This window comes from Colletotrichum paranaense, assembly GCF_030867605.1.
Source record: "Colletotrichum paranaense strain IMI 384185 chromosome Unknown Scaffold_12.1, whole genome shotgun sequence".
Lineage (NCBI taxonomy): Eukaryota > Fungi > Ascomycota > Sordariomycetes > Glomerellales > Glomerellaceae > Colletotrichum > Colletotrichum paranaense.
The window spans coordinates 119,556-138,677 of NW_026848970.1; the positions used below are offsets into that span (position 1 = coordinate 119,556).

Sequence of the window (19,122 nt, forward strand, 5' to 3'; positions counted from 1 at the left end):
TAGGCATTGTTCAACCGACGCTGCCTGCAATGCCCCCGTCGCCGAGTGCAATAAGTATTTGATCAAGCCCCATCCCGGACGACTGTCTGTGCAAAGCTCGCTTGTCGTTGTCTGCTCCGTCTCTTCTTCGGTGGTGAAGCAAAACTCTCCTGCTGCGTACTTGACCAGTAAGGGTACCGTCCCAGGCAACTTGTTCCCAAGTTCTGCTGTGTCATACCAGGGGTGTTCCTTCATCTCTTCGCATCTCTCTATACACAAAGCTTGTGCTATTGCTTCTGTTGCTTGCTGCTTCTTGCAACCCATTCGCTCAAACAACCCAATTCAGCTTTACCCGTCATTCCCAAAACGCTCATCAGCCATGGCTCATCAACATCAGCACCACCGCTTTGACGACGCAGCTTCCGTATCGAGTTACTCATCCGGGAGCTCCTCCCGGTCGTCCTCCAGATCATCCTCCAGCTCGGGCGGTTCCAAAAAGTCCAGATCGTCCCAGACATCCCACTCCAACATCAAGAGCGACCACTGGACCGTCTCCTTTATGAAGTGGACGACGGGCGCTCCCCCCGGAAAGCAATTGGCCCTACGAAAGACTAAAGTCTGCGACTACGAAGAGGACTGGGACTACGACGACGGCGGCGGCAGCGTGTACAGCGACGCGTCGTATATCTCCTACGCCTGGGTTAGCCCCAAATGGGACGACAGCATCTCCGAGATCGCGTCCCGCTCTAGTAGCCGATCGAGCGGTCGGCTCCGGAGGGAGCAGCGGGGTTCGGGCGGAGGCCGGCATCGGTTCCCGGTGCCGCCCGTGTCGTATCAGCCTCCTCCCCCTCCCCCTCCTCCGTTCAACCACCCGCCGCCTCCGCCTCCACCCGGTATGGCTCCCGGACCTGGGTTCCCCATGTACGATGATGAGCCTGCCTTTTTCGATGTAGATCCTGGGTATCACCAGCCTCCTCCCGCGGCAGCTTTCGGCGGCGGCGGTGATCCCGGTTTTGTGGATCTCAGTGCCGGAGGCGGTGGTGGTGGTGGTTCTCACTTCCCTGGCAACCCTGGCAAGTACGATGATTGGGAAGATTGAGTCTGTTTCCCTAGTCTCTGAGAGACTGTGTGTTCTTTCTTACTTGGTTACGATTCTTGTACGGACATACGGGCAGGCGGTTTGTTCTTTTTACTTTTGGGCTTCGACTGATGATCGATGTTGGCGTTTGACAACAAAAACACACTCTCACACATACAAACTACCAGACTCTCCTTCCCCTCCGATTGTACCCAGAACATTTTTCGAAGGGAGAGAACAGAACCTTCAAGGAAATTGGGGGGGGGGGGGGCATATAATGAATTATGATGTCTGTATCTTGCTTTATTGTTGATGATATTACGAGAGAATAAGATTATAATACTGATGTGTTTATTCGCTTGGCTGGAACAATGCTTTAAAATGCCCACGCCCAATTGGCGGCGACTCTGTTCACTATCTACTCTTTTTTTCCAACCCCATTCTGACGTGCATCTTGATATACCTCAATAGGAGCAATTTCCAGAGTCGAGACCAATGGTGGCCCTGGACAATTGAGACTGACGTACACAATGGATCATTGATCACAGCTTAGATTGGAGTATTCACAACGGCGACATGACTGGAGTGATATCATCTTAAGCAAACTCCCGATGAATTATATTACCGGCAGACGGAACTCAAGGCGGGGGAAACGGCCTCGATGCGGATACCTACCGGTTCTGCGTCATTCGGGGAAGCCGCTGTAGCTAAAGCTCGAGTGTGTGGCTGAGCATTTCTGCGCTGTTCCTCGGCTCTTTGGAGTCTAGACCACAGCCACACACAGACTTCACAGTTGGCCTCAATCCACGCATTTCACGGAGCACCGCGTCCAAATTGTCTTGATCCTGCGTCTCCGACTATGCAACTTGTGCAGCAATTGCTTCTCAGCCGCAATGTAGTAGTATTCTGGATAGTGGATATTCTCCTTTTCCTCAGTTGGCAGATCGTATACTGCAGTACTTGCATATAGAAAAAATGACCCTCGGCCTCCGCCACTTTTGATCTGTCGTGCAGGAAAGCTACCGCAGCATGGTACTAGGTAGGTATCATTGTGGAAGGCTCGTTTCGCAAGCCAATCAACGTCTGTTTAACCCATTTCAAGCGAATTCGTTTTGTCGTAGACAAAGGTCTCACTCCCTACACTTCTCTCCCCATTGGCTCACGAGGACCACCTTCACTTGAACCACTCATCTATCCCCATACTTTTGATGACTGCATAGAAACACCAACGTAGCTGTCTTACTTAGCCCAGATCTCATTCCAGAAACCTTAGTGGCTCGTCCATATCCACCTAAGACCTTGGGCCGCGCATTTCCGGCCATCCAAGAGAGCCCTGGGGTTTCTTCCCCCGGACCAGGTTCTATGTTCATCACTCAGCCTTACAAGTCCCAATACGTAGTAGTAGTCCTTAGCCGCAGGCAGCAAATGTTGCCTAGCATTTAGCGTCAAGTCCTAACTCCTTATTCCCCAGCAAAAAATATCCTCAAGGTTATAGCAGGACTTGCTTTCACGACTTTCCCTACCTCACCGCTATCCTAGCGCAGCCGGAGTGACTCAAACCATGCTTTTCACGCCTTCTCTGTTACAGGCGGCCTCAGCGACCCATCTCAAGTTCCCATATTCTGACGACCCGAATCTACTGGGCCGGCTATGCTCATTGGTGTGTGATGTGTTCCGGCGAACTTACCCGCATATTGGATGTGGTGGTTGCAAAACCCCTGCCTAACCGGCTAGACTTGTGATCACGAACGCCTCGTTGACGTGGTTGCCTCCCAAGTGAATGGGTGTGTATCTTCTTCTGTAGTTCGACTATATAAAATAGCAAACGTCTCGCACATTCAAGACTTGGAGATTTCACACACTTCACTAATTCGACATCTCCTTGTCTTTCTACTCCATACTATACAAGAGGAAGCATCTCAACTGTCTTACCTCTTATCATCAACGAGATATCTCAACCCAACCAGACCGATTGTATAACATAGACTCACATTGTTTCCCCTCGAGCTGGCCTCATTTTCTCAGCTTTTACAGACAATGGACACAATCACAGATACCGGCTACGCCGACCCCATCAACACCTCATCCAGCACAGCTCAGCCTCCTCCTCAACTGGCACTGCTGGACTTCTTCTTCCCAGGCTTCAGCGTTTTCACAACAGCCTTCCAAAAGTACCTCGGAATCGACCTAAATGTCTATATCCCCCTAGTGATCCTCTGCGGCGGCGCCACCTTTGCCTGGAGGTACTTTAGCGAGTACCTCTGGGAAAAGGTTGAGAAGCACCTCATGTCGACAGTCGAAGTCCGCACCGACGACGAGATCTACAACATCCTCATGTCCTGGGTCGCCGCCCAAAAGTTTGCCAAGAACTCGCGGCGTTTCGTTGTCAACACCAACCTAAGCTCCCGTTCCTGGTTCCTCTGGCGCTGGGACGACGAGGAGGAGGAGTCGGACGAGTCCTCCGACGGCGGCCTCGTCGAGATCTCGGGCCAGAAGAAGAAGCCCCTCGCCTACACCCCCAGCTTCGGCAGCCACTCGTTCTGGTACCGCGGTCACCTTCTCCTCTTCAAGCGCAGCCAGAACCGCGAGCAGGCCTCCTACCTCGTCGTCAGCGAGCGCGAGGAGATTAGCCTCTCGTGCTTCGGCCGCAACCCCTGGGTCCTCAAGGAGCTCCTCCAGGAGGCCCGCGCCGAGTACCTCAAGAAGGACTCGCAAAAGACTATGATCTACCGTGGGAGCACCCGCGCGGGCACCACAGAGCCTACGTGGCAGCGATGCATGGCCCGCACTTCCCGGCCTTTCTCGACCGTCATCCTCAACGAGAAGACCAAGAAGGAGCTCGTCGACGACGTCGCCGACTACCTCTCCCCCGTGACTCGCAAGTGGTACTCCAACCGCGGCATCCCCTGGCGCCGGGGTTACCTCCTGACGGGTCCCCCCGGCACCGGCAAGTCCTCGCTCTCGCTCGCCCTGGCCGGCTTCTTCAAGATGCGCATCTACATCGTGAGCCTGAGCTCCATCTCGGCCAACGAGGAGAACCTGGCTACCCTGTTCGCCGAGCTGCCCCGGCGGTGCGTGGTCCTCCTGGAGGACATTGACACCGCCGGCCTGACGCACACCCGCGAGAATGGCACAGGAACCGGTAGCGATGCCGCAGACGCCAAGGACGGAAGCGGCGACATGGTGCCCGGCCAACTGACCGTAGACAACGGGGCCAACAACACCAGCGGCCGCCTCTCACTATCCGGTCTGCTCAACATCCTCGACGGCGTCGCCAGCCAGGAGGGCCGCGTCCTGATCATGACCACCAACCACGTCGAGAAGCTCGACAAGGCCCTCATCCGACCGGGCCGCGTCGACCAGATTGTAAAGTTCACCTTGGCCGACGGCGAAATCATTGGTGCCATCTTCCGTGCCATCTACGCACCCCTCGAGGGCGACGAGGACATTGCCGCGCAGCCCCTCCAGGAGCACAAGCAACTGGTCGGTGACGCTCTTGAGGACGACGACGACGAGAAGAAGGAAAAGCTTGCCGAGCAAGCCGCCGCCCGCACCGCAGAGATCGTAGCCGCCGTCGAGGCCCTCTCCGAGACTTTCGTCGCCCGCATCCCCGCGCACGAGTTCAGCCCGGCCGAGATTCAGGGGTACCTCATGAAGCACAAGCGCAGCGCCGAGGCCGCGGTCGCGGGCGCGGCGGAGTGGGTGACAGAGACGCGCAAGGAGAAGAAGGAAAAGGAGCTCAAGGCCGCCGAGGAGAAGCGGGCGGCCGAGGCCAAGCAGAAAGAAGAAGAGGAGAAGAAGCGCAAGGAGGATGCCGAGGAGAAGGAGAAGGAGGCCAAGGAGAAGCGTAAGGAGGAGAGGGAGAAGAAGCGTAAGGCGGAGAAGAAGAACAAGAAGAGTAAGCGAAATAAGAATAAGGAGGCGGCTTCCTCTGATTCATCTTCTTCCGACTCGGATTCTGGCTCCGGCTCGGAATCGGAGGCCCCCGCCAAGGGTTCAGAGAAGAAGACTGCGGAGGAGCAGGTCGTGGTCTCGGGGGTCAAGGCCGAGCACGGGGCTGAGGATGTCACGCAAAAACGAGACTCGGGTTACGGCACTCCAGTGGAGGTTTGAGAAAGCTGGAACCCTGCATCACAATGTATTTGAGGCGTTTGTTCCTTTGCCGTTTCTATATACTTCTTCTTTTGCATTAACCGGCGTCCGGGCGGCCGGTTTAGATGGGGAGATCCGGAGGAGAACTGCGATCCCATGTCATAGCGTTACTTCTTGAGAGGGGATCTCATTTGATTTCATCAAGCTAATAGAGAGTGGCATGTCTTATGTCCATCCTCTAGTAGAAAACAATAGGCCAATGTACAAGGCATGAATCAAAGATACAACGGAGTTGTGATTGTGAATAGATATTTCAGCCATTGAATAAAGTAAATAACATTGCAACGGTACCTAGCCATGAACACAATGGCTAGCATATTGACGAATGAAGCATTGACTGCCATCAACAATCAACAACTATATCGTTGTGCTTGCTTGGGATGGGCCTACCATGTAGCATCCTAAATTCTGGCTGGAGTATCTACAAGAGCTGAGCATGCATGTCTCAGTTAATCACATTCGGCTACGTGGCAAAGGTGGGCTATTACTCAATATGGAGCCTGTTATTCGTGGTGGCCAACAACTCCTACCTGATGTGTAAAGTACTGCAGGCGCTACTGAACATTTATTCATGTCGACGAAGTGTCTAGCCCACCAGTATGTCTGATTCAAAAGAACCCCCATTTATATTTGCTCCACGCCATCACTCATGCTTTGACGGTCTCCTCCTTCTCAACTCAAATTCGACACGGGCATCGTTTCGCTCTCCTATCTCGCACAATGGCCGATGTATCCGATTCTGAGAAGTCATTCTACCGTGAATGGGAGAACAGTTTGAAAAACGACAACCGCGACATCTCAGACCTGTGGCAGGAAGCACTCAAGAATTACAAGGGCATTGTTGGGTTCGATTTGCAACGCAGCTTCGATAATGTTCAAGACATGATCAAGTTCGCAAACCAAGAAATGGAAAGATTCCATGATTACAGACACAACAAAGGAAAAGTCGACCGTTTGAGGAGTGCGTTTGCTTCCAGCCTGGGATATGTAGAGACCGCAGCCCAGATCCTTGTTCCAGCAGTTGAAGGAGCTTTCCCGCCGGCTGCTGCCATAGGGACGGCTCTGACGCTCATCATCAAAGGCTGTCGCAGTGTCACGGTGGACTATGACATTCTTGTCGTGTTCTTTGAGGACATGAACGGTTTTCTCAATAGAATCGCCATTTTAGAGACCAGGCTGCCTAAGCATCGAGCCTACCAAAACTGCTTGATGGAAGTCTTCGTCTCTATGCTTACCATATGTGGCCAAGGAAGGAAGTGTATCGACCTTCGCCGCTTCAAGAAATGGATCTCTAACCTGGTTAACGGTGACGGTGGCGAGCTCACGGAGGCAAGGGACGAACTGAAGAAGAAGCTGGACCATCTCCAGATGGCTACTCAGTTTGCGATACTAGCTAATACCGAGGCGAGAAATGATCTTATCAAACAGCTCGATGACAACCAACGGTCACACGCCAAGCTACTTGAGAGTTTTCGGAACACCATTGACAGCATCTACGACGAAACTCGGCTCAACGGCGCCCTTCTTGCAAAGGTGCTGAAAAAGCTGTATGAAAAACCAGAGGAAAAGAAACAGCTGGAGATATCGCAGACTAAGAATCATGCGCCGTCAAGAGGACTCCTGAACGGTTTGATGGCAATCGGCAATAACGACTATCAATATCAAGGTCTCAAACAGACACACATCTTAGGTTCCTGCAGCTGGCTCCCTTTGGAGGCTCAGTGGGAAAAATGGCATGAGATCGACGACGGAAAACGACCACTTCTTGTCGTCACTGGCTACCCTGGTGTTGGCAAAAGCCACTTGGCTGCAGCAATATATGAGAAGCTTCAGGAGAAGGCAAAGCAAGATACCACAGGGAACACCTGTGTCGTTCAATTCTACTTCAACAAAGATCACCACAGTCTGAGCTCTTTTCTTTGTGGTTTAATCACGCTGATTAACCAAATTGCCGAGACTAACGGCGCCGCATACCAAATTTTGGACGCTCAGATCAAGAAAGACGAGCTGGGCCGTCTCGACAGCAAGGATTGGCGGCATCTTGTCGAACATCTACTCAAGCCAGTGTTCGAGCGAAGTCTCATGCTACATGTATTTGTTGTACTGGATGCAATCAATGAAACTACGCAGTGGTCAGATCTTATGTCCTTCTTGTATGAATGCATTGGCAACGAAAAGCTCAGAGTCTCCGTAGTTGCCACTTGCAGACTTACTGACATGATCTATCTCCCTAATGGTATCACACGTCTTGAAATAGAAGTCACCAAGGAAAAACAGCGTCAAGATTTCAAGCTCTTCATCTGGGATCAGATTCAGTCCCTTAAACATCTGAAAACGTTCAGCCGCTATGTTCAACAAAGAGTCGCCGATGTGGTCGAAGAAACGTCCTCAAGTCAGTATTTCCCCTCCTTATTTCTCTTAAGAGTCTCATTACTGATTATCATTCTAGATATGCTATACGCAAGGCACCTGCTCACTTGCTTGGATGATCTTGGCCGTGAGGGAGCCGTACTGAAAGCTCTCAAGCAAAAGATGCCGCACGGCCTTCTCGGCATGTACGAAAGTCTTGTGGCCGAATCTCTGCGTCTTTTGCCCAAGAACCATCAGAAAGGTGTCGTAGCACTGCTGCAATGGATTGCGGTTGCTCGAAGAACCTTCACACTTGAAGAAATTCAGTCTCTAGCAAAGCATCTTTCACACGATAGTGCTTTCGATCTCGACAAGGTCCCTGGTCTCTTTTCCAAGTTTCTCACGGTAGGAAATCCCGGATTCGATATAGAGTCACAAGCAGTTGCGAAAACCAGCCAGGCACAAATCATCAAAGATCTGACACAGAGAGACGACGAAAATGATGGGGACAGCATATACTACGGTGGTTCGCTTCCGGTCAGACTCAGGGAAAGGTTCATGCAGGGCTACTACTTCGAAACTTTTGGTCCTAATGAACCTTTTATCGTCGAATACCGATCAAAATTTTCGGCGTACCAGCGTTTCATGTTCTTGACCTGCACGGAGTTGGCGCAATCTGATCGAACAGACATCGAGGAGGGACTGAAGCGATACTGTGCCTTGAATGCTATCTGGCACTGGTCAGGAATTAGCACCGATCGGCATACGCACGAAGAGAACGCTGAAGTTCTTGAGGCTTTTGCCAAGCTGCTTTCTAACAGAACTGGACTTTCCAGTATACTGCGACGGGCCGACGTGACGCATCCCGAGGGGAATTCCGAAAACATCAACGACGCCATCTTATACTGGAACCGAACCATTGAGAACGTAGATGTAAGAGATCGTCTTAGCCTTTTTGCGACCGAGTGGTGGCATGAAGTTGGCCAAAACCCCCCAAAGTTCCGTCTTGGCTTGGCCAAGGCATATCTGCTCGATGTATACCAGTCGGAAGGTTTGCAAGACGCTAGAAACTCGTGGAAGCGTCTTCTTTCCATACTAGAAAGAGTAAGTGCATCGATATTTGCAGCGATGTAAACGAAAAGACACAAGAAGTTGTTACTGAGATCTAGAACAGATTGGCATGAGCAATGATCTGATTTGTCAAGGTCGTGAAAACTTTCCTGAGGAGTTTGAGAATTTCAAAGATCAGAAGTCTTCCCACGATAGCAAGGCTGTTCTTGGCTGCTTGAATCTCTTCGATACAGAGATCAAACCCGACGCAAGCAGTCACCGAGCGGTAGCGGAGCTTCTTCGTGCAAGCGGTCATCTCGAGCCAGCCGAGAAGACCTGCAAAACCGCCCTTAATCTTTCCAATCTCGGAAGTCAAGACTGGTTTCAAGCCTCTTGTGTTCTTGTTGAAATTCAAATCCAAATGAAGAAGTACGATGAAGCGTGTCAGATCGCTCAAGCTGCATTCTTGGAGTTATCGAAACACGAAGTACCCGCGAAACTGAAGCGTGTCGTGTACACAACATATGGAGTCACTCGAGTCTTCCAAAAGAAGTTTGATACAGCTCTGGAGTTACTGGGAAAAGCTAAGGATTCGGATCCGGACGGCTTTACCCCAAGCGATCTTGCTGACTACCTCCATATCTCTGAAATCAAGGGAGCTGCGGCATGCATCAGAGTCTTGAAGAGCTGGAACCTCACAGAAAGAATGTCTTGGTTAGTTTTAAGGTATCAGGAAGAAGGATCGAAGACTCTCAATTTTTGCGCCCGCCTTGCCAAGCAGGCGAATGAACAGGAGTTTATCGTCAGCCTCTATGAGGAAGCAGTTAAACTCCTAGACAGACTCGACGCCGCCACACCCCTTCGGACGGACCTCGCAGTCGTCTATGCCGGGGTGTGCAATAATTCGGAAGGGGCCCTCCAAATTCTAGAGAAGGTCTTCGACAGCCGTGTTATTGGCCGTCGGTTCCCGATCACAGACGTCGATGCGAGAATCACACTTCTGACTGCGGTGGAGTTGATGGCCAACGTCCAGGTTGCGCTCTTCCAAAAGTCAAGAGATCCAGATTACAAGACGGAACGTCTCCGATCTCTTGCTGGCCTCATGCAGCGCCCATTTCCGATGCACGTTCCTCACTTGTCCACGACTTTCACCATGCCCTACCGCTTGGCTCTATCTCACATGTACATATCCATAGGCCCGTTGAAGAAGTTCCACGAAACATTGCAATCTATAATGGATGACGCTTTTTCTGGTCTTGGAGACTCTGTGGATTGGAACGACCATCTTTGTTTCTTCTATCTTGCACAAGTTCTTGCACTTCTCAGTCGAGCACTGAAAAATGATGAAGGACTCATCCGATATGCTCGAATTCTAGGCTCTGCAATATTTTCACAGCGGAACAGCGCGCATAAGGGAGGAACACATAGTGAAGGTCTGGATTCTAATGGGCAAGAAGAGAAGACATCCGCTGCTTCTGTTATAAGCAGCTCGAAAACACTGGCAGACAGCAAAAGCGATATGGACGATCAGCAGCCTGTCCAAATTGTGGCGGGTCTTCGAACACATGAGAACGGCGGCGAGAACAAGATGACTGAATATGAATCCCTGGACGAGGGAGATATATTGGATAGCGTCAAGATTGATTGTGACATTTGTCGGCAAAAAAGTCAGCTTCGAGGTTGGGGAGGTCGCTCAGGTTATATCTACCTGTTACCCGCGAGCAGCGTATTTGTATGCGGAAATTGTCAGGCTTCCATTGCGAAAGTTAAGCCCGAGGATCTTGAACTTAAAGTCGGGCCCTTCCGCATTGTCGAGTATGGCTGTCTCAAGCTTCCCATCGAGGGCTGGCGTGGGGTCAAGAATGGCATTTTGAGGTTGGACGGCGAAGAGCCGGTGCCATTCGATGACTTCTTGAAGAAGCTTCAGACAGAGGTAATCAAGAATGCATGGGATCGGATTTGGTCTAGAGAGGTTTAGGTGTGGTCGCTAGGTAGTCTGGCACTACTTCAGTCGCATGCTCGTAAGTCAGGGCAGCTAGTATGCAGTCAATAACTGTTGAGAACTTTCGGGTGGCGGTCCAAACTTGACTTGGTATATCAAATAAGATAGGTGACACTCGGCGAATGAACCAATTCACGAGAACATTGACGGCCGACTTGCCCGGCTATCTGGACTATATCCTCAAGACGGATTACGAAGACCGCTCAGGAAATAAAGCCATTAACGAAGCGACAGCAAACTCGCCGATGCAGATACAGCACCTCCTGTACCTGGCTGACATCGCCAATTTCACCAGGAACTCAGCGGCGGTCCTCACGGATCAAGCGCGCAGCAGCGACTCCGGGGACAACCGCAACATGACGACGTTTTTGCAAGGGCAGGCGTTCGAGAGTATGAACTTTTCTATCAATGCGGTGGGCGTGGTTCGCCATTCCCGTGGCGATAGTGGTGCTGTTCTTCACGACTGTTATCTTGACCAGGCAGACGCTATTGCTGGAGGATTCCTCCTTCGCGGTGTTGTTTCATCCTCTGAGGGCCTGGGAGGGACATGAAATCTATGTGGAGGGTGCGCAGACGAGCAGGAAGCTAGAGAAGTCTGCGGCAAGGCTCCATGGGGGCTTGAGACTGACAAGGGTCTTTATGGTCGAGCGTGACAGTGTTGCCAAAGATGATTCAAAAGGGTATCTCAATTGTGAAGAGCAGCAGGGAGCGTGAATCTTACAAGTCGATTGAGGCTGCTATCAATCCAAGTTGGACTCTTCCACTGTTGAGAGACAATGAGCAGAAATCTAGTCACGCTAATCCGTGCGAAGGTCATCAGAGACCCAAAGAGTCACGTCAAATATATGCGGAAAAGGCAATTAGGCGGGAGGTAAGATTTGCTGCTGAGAGAGGGGCAACACTGCCTACAAAAAGATGCCCCACGAGAACAGGTCAAAAGGTCAAGAACATACAACACCAGGTATTCGCTGGTCGTCACCGACCCAACTACTAATCCGGCCCTCATTGGCTTATCTATGGGAGAGCGGACGGGATCCCGAGTTTTCCAATGGGTATGGTCGTATGTGTTAGAGCGAGGATGATGAGTTGATGATATCCACAGACAGCGGTATTGAGTTACACCCGTAGTCTGGGCTGAAGGTTTGGAAGGCGAATGCTGACAACAACTTCGTAGCAGGCTTCTGGAAGCAAGTCACTGGAAAACGGGCAAGATGCAAGTCTAGGGTCTCAGCGGCAGAGAAGCGGGCCAGCTAAGGCAGAGCGTCATCATCAATGGTTCGATAAACCTTGGATGGGTTGTGTCCTAGATGCATGCGGTTCCCGAGCTAATAGAACGGGGACACAATACATCTGACAGTGTTTCAAGGGCAAGATCTTCAGATGATGAAGGATGTCCATGTCCGTGCCGAGTAAGTGCCTCTGCCTTGCCTTGCCGTGCTGTACATTTGATCGCTGCGCAAGGAATGGCGACGGTTCCTAAACTGGAGAAAACTAGAAACTGAGGGGAGGGGCCGGACCATGCAAACCTGGGCAGGAGGGCCGATGCGAGACCGATGCGGTGCGGTTCGGGTTGCAGGGCATGAAGAACGAGGGGTTAAAAAGAGAATTTTTTTTCTTGGACGACGTGATGGTTGTTACGCTCGGTCTAAGAGCCTCGGAGTTCGAGGCTGAAGAGAGGACTGCAAGAAGGGGCCAGCCGCCAGCTGCTTGTGACATGTCGTTACGCGGGGCGGTCCCATTGTGGATATCCGCCGGGAGGGGCCATCGTTCGGAGGACCGACGCGGCGATGCGAGGTTGAAAGCGTGGGATGCCATACCATACCTTGGTCGCAGTCGATCTGCTGTGTACGGAGTAGCAACCGCCAGTCACTCAGTCGGAGTTCAGAGTATGGGGTTGGTGGGAGAGAGATGGGCTGCAAGGATGTGATCCCCAGAAAAGGTCTCACGTCTCTTGTTTATTCCCTCTTTCTTCTTACGTATCGATGTGCGTTTGGCGAGGCGAAACTGTCCAGTTGTACAGGGTCTAAATGTCGACATGCTTGTCGCTGACGAGATGCGCACATGCGGCACGAACGAAATCTGTGCGAATCTTATTTAGTTTGTTCGCTTGTCTCTGGTCTCTGCGGAGTTTTGGCCGGGCCTTTCACCTGCTCCCCAACGTGGGTATGGCGAGGACAGGAAGCTCAGCCACGATGTACGCGAACACCATCACCAATAACACGTGGTTATGGTGGTGAGAATGAAGCCTCGTAGTTGTGTTTGGATTTTCCGCGATGCGGTGGCTTGGTGACTGGCCTGCCTGTCAGCCCTTAGTCTTCTGTTACCCTAGCACGCCTGGTAAGCTGCTTGCTGCCCTTGCAGTTCTGCAGTCAGACGCATGTGCCTGTGCCTTTTTGTGTTCCCATAAGACTCTTCCGTGCCTGTGCCTGTGCTCGCTCTAGCTGCTTGGTGAATGGTATTGGTAGTACGACTAGGCAAATTCCTATCGGCGGAAAGCAAATTGGAAATGTCAACATCGGGATGCATGGCCGTTTTGCATCAAGCTAGACTGAACAAGCTTAGCGAGTCAACGCCAGAGATGGCCGTGGTGTTGTTGAAGATGGAGCTATCAAACGATGAATCGTCAACGAGCAGAAGGGGCTAATCCTAATTAGAACTTGACCAAATCAACTGCAGTTCTGGATGCACGCCTCGGGGCAAGCGCAGCGTCTCATCCTGGATGACGCCCTGGCCAAGTCTGGGGACCTGAGAAGCCAGGCGCACTTACTGCACAGTATATGCCGCCGAGTGAAAGAATGATTCTCTGCAGCTGCCGTCGTTGCAGAAAAGCGCCAAAGAGTATCCGCAATCTTTCCGCAACTGGCGGCGTCATGCGATTCGCCTTCCGTGATAGAGTGAGAGATGAGGGGCAGAGGCGAGCGAATATTGCCCTGACGTAAGAAGCCCTGCCCTACCAAAACTTTCCTTCTTCGACGAGAAACCGCTGGAGTTGCACGGGGTCTTTTTACTTGAGGGACTTCGAACTGACGCCTGACGAATGGGTCTTGTTGTCGTTCGAGCTTGAGTTGCTGTGTGACAACTGGTCCCCTGAACTTGTATTGAATCTCCTGCTTCAATGACCAAGATCACGAGCGAAATGTCGAATAAGCGCCTCAGGGCTGCCGATTGCGCTCCTCGGATGGCTGGCTTGCACCGCCTGTTCAGCCTATTTGACCCTTGAACTTCTTCTGGCTGCCATGGCACGCAGCATGCTTCTAATTGCCGCGTTGCTGGCCTCAAGAAGCGTCTGCGGCCCGGTCCAGTGGATCCTCAATATATGGAACACGAAGCATTCTCGGAGCACTAGAAGCAAAGTACAAGGCCTGCCATGTTATCAAGTACCTCGATCTCTGCATCTCTCCGTGTACTGACTCCTGCCAACCTGCTTGTCACTTCACATGTTTTACGTCAATACCTCCATACTTGAGACAGGCGACGCCAAGGTACGGAAGGGGGTAACCGCGGGGCTGGAGGGGGAAAAAGTCTCTCACCACGTTGAGCCGTTTCCATGTCTCAGTGCAGACGAGCTTGAGCTGTTTCGAGAAAGCTTTGGTGGCCTATTCAGATACTCTCTTTGCTTGCAAGAAGGGAGCTATCCGTCGTGCAAGGCTGATGCCGCGACAGTCGGGTAGACAGGCATCAAACGCTTCGTTCCGAGATGCCGTCCGTCTTGCTTTGGCCAGGTAGCGATCCAGCTCTGAGCCAAAGCTGAGCAGAGAAGCAGGACGGAAGACTCTTTTCGTCTGTTTGAAAATCTCATCACTCCGATGGAGAAAAGTGTGTGCGAGAGCTCGGCAAGGTACAGCTGGGTACTTGTCGCAAGTCAAACTTGCCTCTTGAAAGTATCCATCGAAATGGTACCTTTGATGGAGGGGCAGATTGATAAGGTACCTTTTGGCTTTCGGCCCCGCTTGACTGTACTTGGACCCCACCAGACATTCCGAATGAGCTGGGCGAAGACGATGCGATGCGAAAATGTTCAGGCAGGTACGTACCGATGGATGGAGGGGGTGAGGGGGAGGGGGGACCTGGGAAACGCCATTTCCCATCTTTTGGCGGTGATGGTACCATAAGTAAGATTTGCCTTCCTTCTCACCGGGCACACAACGGAAGGTGAGGTGGTGAGGTTCCTGCCCACCCACACAGTAGAGCACCGTCCCCCTCCAACTCGATCCATCAATCATTCAGCAGCAGCAGCACCACGAGTGTGTTTCTTCCTGCATGTTTCTTGTCAGTCGGGCATTGTGCTTGTACGACCTCACTGCATTCCGGACGCAGGGTCCGTCGCAACCTTATCTACTTTACCAGGCCTACCGGGGTCCTCTCCTCTTCCGTTGTGTTGATGTTGTGTTGCTGCGTGAAGCTTCAGCTCAAGCGATACAATACCGAACAGATATCTTTGGCAAGCTTGGAAACATGGCAGCCGACTCAATAGGCCCAACAGACCATCCAACCGACTTGTCAGGGTCATCGGTGTCTCAATTTCCCTGGCGCGATATGTCGTTGATCTCTCGCCTCACCTGGGTATGTAGCGAGCTGCTAATTACCTTAGCTTACAGAGAACGTTTGCTACTTGTACTTGTACACCTCGTCATGCCGCTGCTAGAACAAACAAGACAATTCTTCAACGCCAAGGCAAACGTGTGCTAGTGCAGACCGAGGTGAAGAGAGATACGCCAAGTTTGCGAACGCGCCGAGTCCGCAGTCGAGGCGAGGCAAGGCAAGAAGAGGAAGGGTCGTTGGCGCAGCGCCAGATAAGCATGATAACGATAGCAGTACCTTGTCTCCAAGGGTCCTGGCTTCCAATCTTAATTGTTCGGAATACGGCAACATCATCACATTGTTCAGTCGAGAATACCACAGAGCAGATGACTCGATATTGAAGAGTTATACAGGCAGATCAGCACGCAGACAGCTTGAAGCAAGACTAAGTACGGATACATGCGCTCATTCGGAGGGATAAATCTTCGGAAACCTGGATCGGGCTGGGCATTGCACCGAATTGACTGCGCGCGCAGCCCGCACACTCCCTCTTCCCCAACCCAAGCCACCGGTTGTCACACAAGTCCAGGTCGCACACTGCCAGTCTGCGCCGCCACCGGTGTTCGTTCCTGGGCTCTTTCCCACCGGGGGTTTCGGGCGTCTCGTTACTGTTACTGTCCAGGGAAGGTAATGCAGACGGGGAGAGTGAGCGAATGGTCTTTCCTGTCCGAGGTAGACGCCGGACAGCGGGTGGCTATACTTGGCCTGGGATGTTGCTACTTGTTGATGCGCGTCCAGTTCCAGTCGCAGTCGCAGCAGTTCAGACCAGAACTTGTACTCGTAGCACCAGTCCCCTCTCATCCCGCGTCTAGGAAGTAGTCGGGTGTACATCCATTCCCTCCGTGGTCTATGGTCCATGAACCTGTGGTGTATGAGTATGACTATGATCCCACCCTTCAACGGATACCTAGCTCGTTTTCGCCCTTGGTCAATGGTCTGGCTGTATGGTGTGTTGCGACGTCAGTGGGGATTTAATATTAAATCACTCCCCCGTACCTTTTTTTGCCTATGCCGCCGTTAGTCTGCTCCTATCATCTGCAAGGCAGTGGGAATAAACAGAAGAAGAGAATTAAGAAAAAAAAAAAAGATAAACGCCCCTTCCACCACGGCACCACCTCGACCTCTGGACCCTCTTCTTGCTGTTACTGCTGCTGCTGCTGCCTCCCGTTCGTCTCCGTCCCAACATCTTTTTACCCACTGCCTCCCTCTCCTGATTTCTTCTCATTCATAGCTTCTTCCCTCCTCTTCTTCTTACTCCCACCTACTCTTCCTTCCTCGTCCTCCTGATCCTCCCAAACTCTCTCCAACACACACTTTGGTCCTTCACGGAAAGACGGCCACCCTCTACCAACAGGTGCGTTGGGCCCGAATTCACTGCCCCTCCCCCTCTTCCTCCTGTCCCCTCCTTGGTGCTGGAACATCCTTGTCCTGATTCTGCATGTTGGGCACCTTTGGCGACCTGTTTGCCAGGCGCGTTGAAACGGCGGTGAATGGTGTTTGGGAGTTCAAAAATAAGTCTTTCTGGCTAACCCTTCAGTCTTTTCGTAGACTTCAATTCTCCCAAAATCATAGTCTGTTCGATCGCGCCGCCCAAAATGGCTTCCAGACCTGAGAACATTGGCATCAAGGCCATCGAAATCTACTTCCCCAACCAGGTTGGTCTCACCATGCTTTTTTCTTGCGCCACCACCGCCAAATTGCTGGAAGAGGGAGAGCGAAAGGGGAGAGAAAAAAAAAATCCGCGCTCTGCCCCTCAGCGCCGAAATCGCAATCCACACGCCAGCACTGCCAGAATTACCCCTCTTCAATCTCCCACCCCAGGCTCGGGCGGGTTAAAAGCCCGCTCCTTGTTGAAGCTCTCACAAGATTCTGAGAGCATTGTACTGACCTGTTTGCTTCCCGTCGTCTAGTATGTCGAGCAAACCGAGCTTGAGACTTTCGATGGCGTCAGCGCCGGCAAGTACACCATCGGCCTTGGTCAGACCAAGATGGCCTTCTGCGACGACCGCGAGGGTGAGCTCCGCCTGCTTCTCCCTAAACCCAGTGCCTGCTCTAATCTGTCGCGCTTTTTGTAGACATCTACTCCTTCGCTTTGACCGTCACCTCCAACCTGATCAAGAAGTACAACATTGACACCAACTCCATTGGTCGCCTCGAAGTCGGCACTGAGACTCTCCTGGACAAGTCCAAGTCCGTCAAGACTGTGCTCATGCAACTCTTCGGCGAGAACACCAACATCGAGGGTGTCGACACTGTCAACGCCTGCTACGGAGGTACCAACGCCTTCCTTAACTCTGTCAACTGGATCGAGTCTTCCGCCTGGGATGGTCGTGATGCCATTGTTGTCGCTGGTGACATTGCCCTCTACGCCAAGGGTAACGCCCGCCCCACTGGAGGCGCTGGCGCAGTCGCCATGCTTGTTGGCCCCAACGCTCCCGTCGTTCTGGAGCCCGGTCTGCGTGGTACCTACATGTCCCACGTCTACGATTTCTACAAGCCCGACCTCACCAGCGAGTACCCCTACGTCGATGGTCACTACTCCTTGACCTGCTACACCAAGGCTCTGGATGCTGCCTACCGCGAGTACAACAAGCGTGAGGCCAAGCTCGCCAAGGCTGCCAACGGCCACGCCAACGGCAACGGAGCCACCAACGGAGAGTCCAAGATCCCCAAGACCAGCCTTGATAGATTCGACTACTTCTCCTTCCACGCCCCCAACTGCAAGCTCGTCGCCAAGTCGTACGCTCGCCTGCTCTACCACGACTACCTCGCCGATGCCGACTCACCCGTCTTCGCCGAGGTCGCCCCCGAGCTCCGCGACATGGACTACGAGAAGTCGCTGACCGACAAGGTCGTCGAGAAGACCTTCATGGGTCTCACCAAGAAGAAGTACCAGGAGAGAGTCGCTCCTGGTGCCCAGGTCGCCACTCTCCTCGGCAACATGTACTGCGGTTCCGTTTGGGGCGGTATTGCCAGCTTGCTCTCCTACGTTGACGCTGCCACTCTCAAGGACAAGCGCGTTGGTGTCTTCAGCTACGGCTCCGGTCTGGCTGCTAGCTTCCTGTCTTTCCGCATCAACGGAGACGTCACTCCTCTCGCCAAGGTGCTCGACATTCCCGCCAGACTCGAGGCCCGCACCAAGCTTGCCCCCGAGACCTACGAGGCCGTAAGAAATTTCCTTCCCCAATGTAATGCCCCCAAGTGAGAATTTACTGACAACATCTCTCCAGTTCTGCGACCTCCGCCACCAGGCTCACCTCCAGAAGGACTTCACCCCCAAGGGTGACGCCTCCACCATCACCCCCGGTACATACTACCTGGAGAAGGTCAACGACAAGTTCCAGCGTTCCTACAGCGTCAAGGCATGAAACCGACAATGACTTTTTTGATCTTGGAATTGCGAAACAAATAGAGGTGGCTGCATAGATCCTGCGACATCATGATAGCTGAAGGAGCACGGCCAGCATTACGTACTTTAATCAGAGGAGGAAATACAGAGACGCCGCCGGCCACGGCAGACGAAGATTCTGTCGTGAGAGAGGAATCGGCGCTTGGAATGCACCTCGCAATGGGGGCATTGTATATACTGGGCCAGATAGCCGTATTTGAGCGTCCCTTAGGACGAATGAAGCTGGAAGAATAGACGAATGAATTGAATCATGCCATATCACTCTCAGATTATCATGTGCCGCAAGTCTTTGTGTTAAATATTTCAAAAGTTCGTTGTTATGATCCCTTATCTATGCCAAAATGCCAAAGGCCACAGCCCCCCTTGTGCGGTTGGCTGTGATGCTAATGATGCTACACTACTAATACATGCCACGCATGGCAATCTATGGGTAATATACGCGGCCGTTTCCAACATGATCTACGCCCGACAATGAGAATCACTAGTCACATCCATTATATGATGCGGCCTCACCTTCTTTAC

General features: G+C 52.2%; 5 protein-coding genes across 5 annotated transcripts; all 5 read left to right on the forward strand.

Moving 5' to 3' along the window:
• Positions 1-358: 358 nt before the first annotated feature.
• On the forward strand, positions 359-1,078 carry CPAR01_12958 (uncharacterized protein; the record flags this gene model as incomplete). Its single annotated transcript, XM_060497212.1, has 1 exon — positions 359-1,078. The coding sequence occupies one exon, from the start codon at positions 359-361 to the stop codon at positions 1,076-1,078; it is 720 nt and encodes a 239-aa protein (XP_060343605.1).
• Positions 1,079-3,094: 2,016 nt separating this feature from the next.
• Positions 3,095-5,170, forward strand: CPAR01_12959 (uncharacterized protein; the record flags this gene model as incomplete). The annotated part of the gene is made up of 1 exon (XM_060497213.1): positions 3,095-5,170. The coding sequence occupies one exon, from the start codon at positions 3,095-3,097 to the stop codon at positions 5,168-5,170; it is 2,076 nt and encodes a 691-aa protein (XP_060343606.1).
• Positions 5,171-5,929: 759 nt separating this feature from the next.
• CPAR01_12960 (uncharacterized protein) lies at positions 5,930-10,586 on the forward strand (the record flags this gene model as incomplete). The annotated part of the gene is made up of 3 exons (XM_060497214.1): positions 5,930-7,601; positions 7,659-8,662; positions 8,733-10,586. 3 exons carry the CDS (start codon positions 5,930-5,932, stop codon positions 10,584-10,586), a joined length of 4,530 nt encoding a protein of 1,509 aa, XP_060343607.1.
• Positions 10,587-13,846: 3,260 nt separating this feature from the next.
• CPAR01_12961 (uncharacterized protein) lies at positions 13,847-14,281 on the forward strand (the record flags this gene model as incomplete). The annotated part of the gene is made up of 2 exons (XM_060497215.1): positions 13,847-14,011; positions 14,123-14,281. The coding sequence occupies 2 exons, from the start codon at positions 13,847-13,849 to the stop codon at positions 14,279-14,281; spliced, it is 324 nt and encodes a 107-aa protein (XP_060343608.1).
• Positions 14,282-16,786: 2,505 nt separating this feature from the next.
• Positions 16,787-18,559, forward strand: CPAR01_12962 (hydroxymethylglutaryl-CoA synthase; the record flags this gene model as incomplete). Its single annotated transcript, XM_060497216.1, has 4 exons — positions 16,787-16,846; positions 17,102-17,204; positions 17,267-18,357; positions 18,422-18,559. The coding sequence occupies 4 exons, from the start codon at positions 16,787-16,789 to the stop codon at positions 18,557-18,559; spliced, it is 1,392 nt and encodes a 463-aa protein (XP_060343609.1).
• Positions 18,560-19,122: the final 563 nt, after the last annotated feature.